General features: G+C 33.5%; 1 protein-coding gene across 5 annotated transcripts in view; it reads left to right on the plus strand.

Annotated features, from left to right (window-relative positions):
- The window catches only part of dnc (phosphodiesterase dunce), a 622,938-nt gene that overhangs the window by 397,984 nt on the left and 212,147 nt on the right, over window positions 1-12,807 (plus strand). For 2 of the 5 annotated variants that reach the window (XM_089651420.1, XM_089651429.1), the window contains exon 3: window positions 1,324-1,446. The exons of the other annotated variants lie outside the window; for them this stretch is intronic. In XM_089651420.1, coding sequence (XP_089507546.1) covers window positions 1,324-1,446 — 123 coding nt within the window. The remainder of the gene's footprint in view (window positions 1-1,323; window positions 1,447-12,807) is intronic. 5 annotated transcript variants of the gene reach the window in all.

The following is a 12,807-nucleotide window of genomic DNA, read 5'->3' on the forward strand; positions in this document are numbered from 1 at the left end:
AATGAATGGTCAAATACGTAATACAAATTACAATCATTGCTTATTCATTGCTTTTAAGTTTCTTTCGTGAAACCTAATCCACCCACTACACGCGGTATTACGTGACTGCCGGCTTAATGTGATTTAAGTTGGATGAGACAGTATTTATTGCCGGCCAAAAAAGTCGCGAAGTCATACAAAAGTTCAAATGTTTTCACCATATTTGTTTCTGATATCCGCAAGTCTACCTAACAATAGACACACAAACATCGTCATAAAAATGATGTGTAGAATTATATTATTAATATTGTTGCAGACTAGCGCAGACCCCTGATAAATCACGGGATATTATAATTAAAGGATTTGTATAGCTGAAATTAACAATTAAAGCCAAATATTAAAAATATAACAATTAAAATAAAATATAAATTTTCCATGGCTAAAAATCGAACCCGATCAACTGCTTGTAATGCAATTATGCTGACCATTTATTACACTATCAACTATTTTAAGAACGGTGGTATACCTAGATAAAAACATTATTTGTACTGGAAATAATAAGAATAACTTATTTTTAAATTTTAGAATGTTACGTACGTAATCTAATCATAATCGAAATTACATTGTTTTTAATAACATGTTGCAAAATAGCATTACGTACTCATCTGCAGCATCGGTTATTTATATTGTAATTCGAGCTCAGTGACGTCCCTGTGGGATTCTCTATGCTGTTTTAATAGTAAGACTTGTTTTTCTTTCTATTCCCCATAGATAGAAAACCTTTGTTATGACAGCATGATTTTAAACCAAAATCATTCTATAAATAACTTTAAAAAACACTTTCAGAGCTTTTAGAACACGTATATACTTTGTTTATAGGTACCTGCTAGCGAGACTATAACTCCTAAACCCAACTTGGTAATTATAGCCTAAAATAAATATTGAGTATCTCAGTATTAAATTTCAGTAAACACACAAACTAATTTTCAATCAAAGCCATTAAGAATCTCAAAATTCTTTTGTAAATCAACATCACAAAACGTTGAAAACGTTATCACTATCTATTCAGTTATATTTGTAACCTACCGTTTTTGGAAATTTATTCAAAACAATATAACTTGAATAAATTAAAAATAATTGTTTCCACTCTCGGCGATATCATCTTTGGTCAAAAAAAATGTATGTATTAATTACCTGACCCATATTATTCCCCGAAATTTCTACAAAACAAAATTATCATTACAATTATTTTTAAACGCCGGGATACAAATGCCGTCTCGTGGTACGTGGTAGCGTGCAAATGTCTCGCGCACTAGCACGGAGAGTGAACAGTGTCTTGTGCAGGTTCTCGGAAGGAGCGTCGCGACGCGTCGAGGCGGGGCGGCGACGCTCCAACGCGCGCGGCGCCGCCCGACGCTACATCCGCAGAGGACTGCCCCTGGCGGACAGAAGGAGAACTACGGGAAGGTAAACATAAAACAAAACGTTCATACTTGTTATGTTCTTATCTAAATTAGACATTAACTGCAATCGTACTACAACTGTCGTACGTTGTTTGGTATTGTGATGTAAGCGTGTTGATGAGTTTATGATCATGCAAAGGTTGTTACATTTGAAATATTTTGAAATTTATAAATACATTTAAATGTGTATTTGTACATACTTTGTATTTCTAAAAAATATTACTTTCTTAATCACCCACGAATGGTTATAAATCCAATGTGCGCGAGACAGTGTTCTCTAAAATAATCGTTCGGCCTTAGAGATTTTTTGTTTATGATTAACATTGATGTAATTAGACATTCGTCAATGATCAGTAAGTAATGATACGTGTATTATCTAAAAACCTTTTCCAGACAAGACTAAGTAGTTTGACACAAGATAGTCAACTTAGTCTGGTACGGGTTCTTATCTTTTAATAACTTAATCATCTGCCTAGACGACTTCACGGAATTGATCTTTGCCTCGGACAACAATGAATATCAGTAAAGAAGTTTCATTAACCTCCGCCATATACGAATAAACTGAAAAGGCGATAATTTAAAAAATAATTTAAATATGCATTTAGATATTGACGAATGCAATCATAATGCAGAGTAAACTTACCAGTGTTCTGGAGAATTCGTTTATTTATTCCGAATAAAAAATTTGAACTTTTGTTTTTCGTCGAAGCGTGTCAAAATAAAACATTTTCTCAAAATTCTCAATGCTTGAATATCTATGAATCACGTAAGCACACAGATACCAGCAACTGTGTGGATTCTCTGTGGATCTTTTATTCCGTATTCACAAAACTCGAAAGTATTATCTTTCGCGCATTCGCCCTCAGATCCCGAATGCTATGAATGGATTTGACAACAGCACCCAACGAACAAAAAACGATTTTAATGCTCTCGGGTATAATGCGCAGAATAGCGAATATACCCATACCATAATATACCCATATTGCGAATCGATTGAATTGTTTTTATGCTATCCAGAACTTTTTAGCATATCACATTTTTTACAACTGAAGCCGAATCGCGCATTAAGACGGGTTGTTTCATAGAATTTGAACAATTCATCACATTTCAAATTTTTATGAATTGTTCAAATTCTGTGGAATTTCTTAATTAATTTTCAAATTCTGTAAAAATTCTGTTATTATTTCATTTTTGTGAAACAACAGTAATAATATAACATCAAAATTTGAATAGAACCTTTACAGAACCGTGTTAACCATGATATTTTACTGAGGAAAATGTTTAAACTAGGCTTCGACCTACCAACACTAAACTTTTTCTCATCATATTTAAAATCCAGAAACCAATTTGTTTCGGCAAATGGACGTAATTCGAAAAAATTCTCAGCGAAATATTCCTCAAGGGTCTAACCTTGTACCGCTGTTGTTTCTAATACTAATAAATGACATCCAAAATTATGTTAAGAATAGTAAATTTCTACTGTTTGCAGATGACCTTAAAATTCTAATGGAAATAAGCTCCCAACAAGATTGTCTTAAAATGCAAGCTGATCAGGATGCACTATCTGAATGGTCGTTGATAAACAAATTAGATTTCAATACAAAAAAATGTGTCACTATGTCTTACACTCGTTCTCGAAATCCTATACTTTACGATTATAAGATAAAGGGCGAAACACTACCACGTGTAAATTCCGTAAAGGATCTCGGTGTCGTCTTTGATCCCGAACTGAAATTCTCTGGCCATATATCGCAGTTCACTCAGTCTTGCTACAAACTTCTTTGTTTCGTCATTAGGACATGCAAGCAGTTTAATAACCAAGATGCTATGTTAGCATTATTCGATGGCATACTTAGAAGCAAGCTGGAGTATGCGAGCGTTGTTTGGGCACCGTACCACCAGAAGTACATTGAAATGATAGAGCAAATCCAGAAAAAATTCCTCGGGTATGTCTATATGCGGACGCATGGAACCTATCCTAGGTTCATGCACCATATCGACTTACTTGAGGAAACTAATTCTGTGAGTCTGGAAACTAGGCGGAAAGGAAGTCTAGCCATTATATCTTTCAAAATTTGGATCAATTTTATTGATAGCCCATTCCTCTTGGGATGCTATAATTTATATGTACCAGACCACTACAGCCGAAGTCAATACCATGACTTATTCAGAGTACCAAAAGTCAAAACCGACGTCCTGGCAAAGCATAGCATGACGAGGGGAGTTGTGCTGTTGAACGAACTAGCAAAGAATTAGGATGTAAGTGACTGTTCTCTAAATGACCTAAAACAATTATTGAAGAGTCACTTAACCAAATGCTGATATGATGTAAAATTGTACTGTATGTTAAATTGTACTGGAATGAATGTTCTGTTGTACAGTAAATAAATAAAGAAAATAAATAAATAAAAAAATAAAAAAATTTAAAAAAAAGAACTTGAAAATTAACTTTTAAATTTGATGAATTGTGCAAATTCTGTGAAACATTTTCTTTTTGCTATGTAAACATTAAAAACTCTGTAGTAAATCATGCAGTAAATCGTGTAAAAAATTAAATGGTTCAAAATGGCGATCTTAATCAATAAATAAATAAATACGTGGTGTAGATAGTAAGATATGGAATAAACCAATTTACTTTCTCCATATTAATGACAATGACGGCCTCCGTGGTCGAGGGGTTAGGCTCTCGACTAGTAAGCTGGAGGTCGCGGGTTCAAATCCCTACAGCGCGCAAGTAAATTTTATTCGAGTAATTTGTGTTATTGCACAAATCTTTTAAAATAATATATCGTGTATTTGCGGCACGTTAAATGAGTGAAAGATACTCTCAGTATCGCCCTGATGTAAGACCACCATTTCGAATTGATATATTGCTTGAAATGGCTTTGACCATGTTTGGTGACAATATCTTAATAGCCAGATACTTCCCCACCTTCCCCATCTCCCTCCCCTCTATTACCCAATATGTTTTTATTCATCGGCTGTAAAGAAATTACAGCAGTTTGTATCTTTTCAAACTCTTTGACAACATAATCTTTTGCAATGGTTTTGTTGATGAGTCGGTTTTCGGCTTTATGGATCGTCAACAAAATGAATGGAAGCGTTTTCAGCAAGGAAGCGGCTTTTAAATAAAATCGTGTTTGACGGAGCGCGGAAAGTGAATCTCCCGACAGTAATGGGTAATGGCATACACGACAAATAATAATAATAATAATACAACATTTAGCGGACGTCCTTTATATAATTCCCGCAAGGCACGTGAAAAGGCCGGATATTGCAGGAAGTGGAGGCAGAGCTGCGCCGTCGGATCAATTGACGTAAAAGGCGGAAAACAAACCAGCATTTTACTAGTAACTGTGAGGAAGCGGAATAAATCCTTTTATTTCCACTGCATTAGAATCGTTACAATATAAATGATTCCGTTAGTGATTGTTACATTTTTGAGTAAACCGTGAAAAAACGTCGTGGTCTGAATTCTTGACAAATCGGTTCATATTTTGAAAATGACAATTAAAATATTTTTCTGTTCAAAATACTGTTTTATAGTTAGGTACTTTATCGCATCTCTGAATTCTTCACACAGTCGGTTCCAATTTCGAAAATAACACTTAAATTCAAAACAAATTTGAGTTTATTGAACTAGAATTAAACACAACCGAAATTATTAGTAATTTGATGATTAATTGTTATTTATTTGATTATATTTAAATTCTAATTCAATGAACTAAATACTAATTATTTTTAAGTAATGTAAGAGACAAGTTTTTTTATGAATAGTAAAAAGGATAACAAATTATTATCACTAAAAATTATTAGCGTGAAACACCCATACAAATTGAAAAAATATTTCGCCGACGGCAATTGAAAACGCAACCTTCTAATTGCTCGTCAGCTGATCTGCTATTACGTTAAGTCGGCTTATTCTAAGCCCGCCAAAAATTCAATATGTATTAGTATTTTTCATTTCATTGCTTATTAGATGTTTTCACCTAAAAACAACCAACTTTATTTATGTCGGAAAAGTATTGTTAATGCTAAAACTCTTTCTAGATGGCGTTGAGACATCTTTTTTTTTCGAAATATTCTGACTTGTCAAATATTATTATTTTTAACTATTCGGAAATATTTGCAAGGCAAGATTTTTTATGATAAATATTTGTATAAATACTAATGATGCTTCATTTTGTTACAATAAAGTGAGAAGAAGCGGAATATAAGTTTTACAGCACAAGAATCGCAGGTCAATAAATGATTCCGTTAACGCTTGTTATTAGTTCTGTTTGTACCAATATTTAACGAAATTATTAACATATATTGAAAGTCGGCCGCCCGCTTCATTTGTAACTAGAGGCTCGAATAGGACTCACTCACTGACTTGATACAGGGTACACGCGTTTGAGAACATTCCAGCAGTCGTAAGGAGGTAGATGCGGCGCGCTTTCGCCGCTTATCTCGTTCTAAATGCGATGCGCGTTGCACAAATCGTTGTTCCATAACTTTCTAGTAGCTTACCGCTACATAATATTAAGTTCCGTTAATGCGTTAATGCTATACAAATAAGAATAACATATATTTATATAATGGTATATTTTTTGCCATTATTAAAGTACCTTCAAACATATTATAGCAAAATCAAACTGCGTAATCGTCACGAGAAGATAAGTGGTTGAGTTAAATATTGCAGGACATAAATATTGTCATAAGCAGTAATTTGTATTTTTGGTAAAACTTACCACTAGGTGCTAGCTTCATTTCTCATTAGAAATAATACATGATAATTTTGGTTCATGACACTTTTAAATTCATCCTACGAAACTGATCAATTATCACAAACTCTTTAATTGAATTATATCAATTTTCCTAATCAACTTTACTTAATAATGGTGAACATTTTTAAATAAAGTAATCTGTAAAAACAAATGTACGCTGTTTAAAGAACTGTCCAATTTTGTATGCGTATTTCACTGTACTTACCTAATTGAAATTTCAACTCAAATTTGCTGGAAACCGATAATTTAATTTAACGGATAACAGAGTTTCATAGATATTTGGCCACTAATACGAGGGTCATCCAGAAAGTAAGGTTACAACATTTATGTAGGACCAAAAAATGCTTGTATTTAATTTAAATTCACAGAATACTACAGAAATATAATAAACTATTTTCCAACGTAATCGCCTACATAAATATTTTTATAGTATGGGTACCAGCTTTTGTATGCCAATATCATAGACCTTCGTCGTCAGCTCTTTCATCCACTTCACAGGTTCCTCGGCCTGCTGATCGTTGGAAAATAGTTTACCACCAAAAAAATCCTTTAGTTCTATGATAAGGTGATCTTCCGACGGCTCCAAGTCGGGTGAATGAGACTGGGTGACAATATCCCTTCCAAACGATGTCATGAACCTGTGAAACTCGCACGATGTGGGGCCTGGCGTGTTCATGCAGAAGTGTTGAAAATGGTAAATGGCGTTGTTCTGCAGTCCTGAATAGATCTTCGGATCTCGCACGGACAGAAGGTGGCGGGAACGCGCGACGTCACTTCATCGAAAGAATTTACTGTGAATGAACAAAATGGCCGAAAAGTACACGGGACCAAACAAACTGACCGTTAGGATTCTCTCTATACGCCAGGTGCAACAACTTTTACACAAATTTTTACCCTGGCCTCGGGAGCCTTTGTGACCTTACTTTCTGGATTGTCCTCGTATATGAGCATTTATCAAACTTAATAGTCGGCGATGTGAAACTGTTAAGTTAGTTTCTTTCTGATTTACATAAAAACATATTTATTTATTGTTTTTTTGGCCCCTTTTCTTATACATTTTGCGGCATTTTGAAGCAAATCTGGCTGTTTTTCCAGTTTCATATTTTTGAAATAATTTCTAGGAATAGTCCACATTAATTCAGGGCTTCATGAATCCCAAGAAATGCCAGGCACGGATGCTACCTCCTTGGTAAAGCTCTGTGCTTAAAAAGAGAAAATTGAAACCCTGAAAAGTTCTCCGATTTTTTTGCCTACGATAATTGCTACAATGGTTTTTTACAGAGAAGGTGTAATCAAAACATAAATTTTTGGTTTGCTTTTTGATAAATCTTAGCCAAGAACTAATTAGGTACTCACGTCTTAAAAAATAACTTAGGTTTTGTAAAAGAATGGTTAATATGATTGCGCGTTTTGCAAGAAAATTGGTGTTTGCGTTCAATATAATATAATATAATATTACGTCTGAGATAATGAGGGACATGCAAATAAAACATATTTCACAAAGGGGATGACAACACGCAACGTGAGAGACATTTTTGGTTGAATATTTCAGCATTTAGGTACTTCGTCCTTGAATGTGAAATAAGCGTCATTCAAAAGTCTTCTAATAATGTTATTTTTATTGATGTGTGGCTTGATTGAAAACAATATCAACCAATCAATACACGAAGTAGGTACGGTACTATTATATTATATTAAACTGTTCAACTTTAAAAATTCATATTAATTAGATAATTTAATATTGTGATTATTTGTATCGGCCTCCGTGGTCGAGGAGTAAGGTTCTCGACCAGCAAGCTGGAAGTCGCGGGTTGGCTTCGCTAGAGTCTTATTTATCCTTCGGCCATGGTGGCCGTGAGCTTGGTTATAATTAAGCATTCCAGGATACATAATAACAACTAGCATATTAAAGATTTTATGAACCGACACGTCTAGTGAAATATAAATCATCAGAATGATTCTCAATAGAGACGAGAATAAAATTAAGTTGCGAAATAAAAGTTTTTGTGAAATCTTTGTCGTTAATGTATTTAAACCACCACAAAAATAAGAACGGCGAAAATTTTTTAATCTCCCTTTTTCTAGCGTATTTTTTTAGCGTACTCTGTTGAAACATACAAAAAGTTTATTTGCACTTCCACAGTGGTATACCCTCCGTACGACCATATAGGTAATACTTTTATCCAGGATGCACGCAGGGGTTATGCAATAATATAATCCTATTGGCATACCATACCAAAAATGTACATAAAATAAAATAATCAATATTAGTTCACACAAAAAAAGATAAATAAAAAGATGTGAAGGTATCGTATGTGTATTTTGTTTTATTACTAAATAGGAAAAATAATGTTAATAATATTTACAATTCCCTGGTAAGTTCCTCTTTTTTGTAAAGGTGCCTTTAATTTATTGTTATTATTAGAGCCTTTCGGGAATTGCATAGTTTGCACCACAAGTTGTCCGCTGTCTGCCTCATTGTAGCATAAAAACAATTTACTCTAACAGATGTAAACAGTTCGCATGCACTACAAGACCTCCGTAACTGAAACAATTATCTATAAGTGTTGTATTAAACTTTTGTGGCATTCCATTGTGCATGGGTATATGAAGTGCATACTAGCTTACGTGCACCCAGAGTTGTACGGGGTTGTGAATGATTTGGAGTAAAGTTTTGATTCTACAATAAACATCGACTTAGACGGGGTGTTCACTATCATTTAAAGAATTTCTTCCGGGTGGTTTATATATATATATAAAACATGCATATAATTATTTTATAATTATTATTTCATCTTTACTAGAAACAAAAACATATTTATACACGAATACTCAATTAATCATCAACATCTATCTACCAAATCAGAAATTAAGGACCTTGGGGTTATATTTGATAGTAAACTGAATTTCAATAAACATATTGACCACGTAGTCACTAACGCATCTTCTATGCTGGGTTTCATAATCCGTTTCTGTAAACAATTCAAAGATATTACTACCTTCAAAACACTGTATTTCTCATACGTTCGTAGTATCCTTGAATACGCCAAGTGTGGAACCCAGGCTATGCAATACATAAAAATAGTATTGAAAGTGTTCAAAATAGATTTTTAAGGTACCTTAATTTCCGCTCTTTTCGATCTCATATTAGTAATGAAGACTCTGCAAAGTTCTTCAATATACAGACTTTAACTTTCCGAAGAAATATAGCAGATTCGGTAATGTTATTTAAAATTACACACAATTTAATCGATAGTCCTGATCTTCTTCAACGCCTATTATTCCATGTTCCCAATCGCAACAGCAGACAGTCGCTTACTTTTAATCTCCCTCATTGTAAGACCAATTCCAAACAAAACTCATTTATCTACAGATCTACACATTCATTTAACTTAAATTATTACCATATTGACATTTTTAACTCGACTTTACGAACATAAAACAAAAACTCAATAATCAACAAAACTCAAACCAGAAGTTCAATTCCTATATATTCCCGTCCTTTGCCTCTTAATCCTTATCCTATATTTCCCCCTCCTCCCCCCCCCCACCCTCCTTTATTTTAATATTTTCTAAATAAACAAGAAATTAATTTAAGAGAACATCTCTATGACATTGTACACCTTACCATTAAATATTCATCAGTGGAAAGTTCATAATTGGCATAATTAACTATATTATTATTGTATCGTTGTATAATCAAAGATTGGCTGTCAACATTTCCTAAAATGTATAAATATAAATAAATAAATAAATTATAGAAAGTAGAGAAAAGTCTTTTTTTTGTAATGGAGAAATAAAAATAATATTTTTCGGTGCTTGCATTGGTAACGCTGGCTAAACCTTATGAGATACCTACATCAAAATAATGTACTACGAAATCGTATATCTTTAAAAGGCCTACAGAAAAATTCAGAGTAGTACATGTCTATCTCCTAAGGATAACCCACAGTTATCATTTTTTATATTTTGCATATGTGATGGGTTATTTGCGAAGCTATTTTGCAATCAAATATTAATACTTTTCCAATTAAATATGTTCGTTGGGCATTTAAATTAAGATTGCCCCAACAACATATCATTTAAATGAATATCTCTGAAGATAACACTTCAGAAGCTTATTTGACCGATATAGTTTTCATATATAATCCTTATCTAATTACTTATATTAATTACATTTGTCTATAAATGTAGATAAACATTATTTTAATATCTTGGAAGATATCGCGATTTAAAAAATCATTCGCTACAAAATGGTCGGCCGCACGCACAAATGCAGGCGCCTCTGTAAGAATAGGTACAATGTCTGTTTTCTGTGAATATTGCTCTGCAAATGGAAGGATGTATCTAAAGGTATATGTTGCTTACAGGGAAAAGTAAAATTAGTGGATATTCTTCCTCCATCCGAACCACTACACTCTATTCTGACGGGTAATCATCCTAAATGTAAATAATAAGGAAGTTGAGTGAAAAATATTTTGACTTATAAAAAATATGTTCATGTAGATCAAAAAATATCGATTCTAAATATATAAATATATTTCTATATTATTATTCTTGGAATTAGTTAAACGTTCTTGAAAAAGCATTCAAAAGCAATAGACTGTATACGCTCCACGATTGGTCGAAAGAATTCTGTCGTCACATGTGTCGTGACTTGTACGTACAACGGAACACCTATGGTGCATCTCTTTCTATTACATGAGAGATGGTCGGTTTAGATGAGAGAGGTGTATAGGCCAAAGGTTTATTTGGGTTTGTCAAATATATGTACGTATTTGTTATTATTATTATATGAAATGGATTTCTAAAGATACATATTCGTATAGTGCTTTATAATAATATGTTGTTTATTGCATAACTTAGATGTTTTTATTATTATACATGTCACATAGCATGTGATACACTTCAGGCCGCCGGCCGCTCAGAAAAGTCTCACAGTGAACTGGGCTGTAAACCGTTATTTTACTTTTGGTCTCTACTTTTCTGCGCGGTGGTCCTGAATTCGCGCGGGGAACGTCAACAAGTAGCGACGGCAATACCGTACCGGGCGTGAAAAGCAAATATTCTAACTTAAAATATTAATTTAACTATGAAATCTTAATCAATTTTCTTTTTTTTTAATAACATCAATTATAATAGACGGTTAACATTGGTAAAAAAATTACTGGAATTCCTTGTTGAAGAATTAAAATTTTTTCCATACATAATGCTTAAGCGACGTGGTTTTCACAGTTCTAATGACGTCACACTACACCCCGCCTGTTACCGCTCGGATTCCGCTCGTTTTGGCGGGCTTAATAAAATTTAAACTTTGAGAATTAATTTAACTATGAAAACAAACTTTAAAAAAAAAAAAAAATACCAGTATTTAAGTTTGAATGCGAACATTGATAAAAAAAAATTAAAAAAATGGACTCAACTTCCTTATTCATGCGCAATAAACGCAGATATAACAACGAATTTGAATGTTTTATGCCTATATTTAATAAACTTACATCAAGTATATCAAGTGGGGTAAGTATATTATTTGGCAGGGAGGTTGCTACCATATCGGCCAGATCATCATAAATATAATCAAATCTATTTTTCTCAGATCCAGAAACACAAGCATCAACGAGGTGCAACAGTATCATACAGCCAATACATAGTTGTTTGGTAAGATCTCTATAAGATATGTTACATTCCCGTAACAACTACCACACAGTAAAAACTGCTATCGAGACCGTTTCACCAGGCACACCAGACTTCAATGTCGTAATCCCTGCAAATACGGTGCCTGTTGTTGGACACAGCGGTCGTTATAATGCCCCATCCACAAGTGAAGTTACAGTTGTGATGGCTGGTCAACAATTTGATAAAAGAGTATTGTGTTGCGCAGCCGTGACAATTTGCAAAAAATATCAGAGTTTGCACAGATCTCATGATAGCTTACAGTATCCTTTGATTATATGTCGGGGAAAAGACGAATACGCCATTAATGTTTCTCAAATTGATCAGACTAATTGGTATTTTTAAAAATAAACATCTACACTTATTGAGCAAAACATCAAAATTTTTATGTTTCTATCAATGGATATTATATTAATAACCCTTAAACGAAAAATGTAGAATAGAAAAATCATAAATAGTTACGGGCGCATCTATGATTTGAACCCAAGACCTCAGCCTTGCCGGGGCTTTGCTCTTCCACTTAGCCAATCTGACCCTATCCCCTTCGGTCATATTTAACTGTTTCATACAGTCATACTTTCCAGGCCGTTCAACTCTATAACAAAATCCCGAAGGAAATTGCTGTGATAGAAAATATTAATAAGTTCAAAAATGAATTAAGAAAATATGTCTATCTCAATTATTAATGTTTCTTTTTTTTGTGACTTTAGTGAAATATTTAAAGAAAGATTATGTTTGCCAAACAATGTACATGTTTATATGTTTATAAAACTATTAGCACACACGAAGATGTGAGCTAACTTAAGATTAATAAATAAATAAATAAATACTTCGACTAAGAACTACCAATATACCTTAATTTTTTAGTTGAGGCTGATGTCTTTGGTTCAATTTCCGCATGCCACCGACTATTTTTCTAATCT

This window comes from Hesperophylax consimilis, chromosome 1, assembly GCF_061612785.1.
Source record: "Hesperophylax consimilis isolate HC1 chromosome 1, BYU_Hcon_1.0, whole genome shotgun sequence".
NCBI lineage: Eukaryota > Metazoa > Arthropoda > Insecta > Trichoptera > Limnephilidae > Hesperophylax > Hesperophylax consimilis.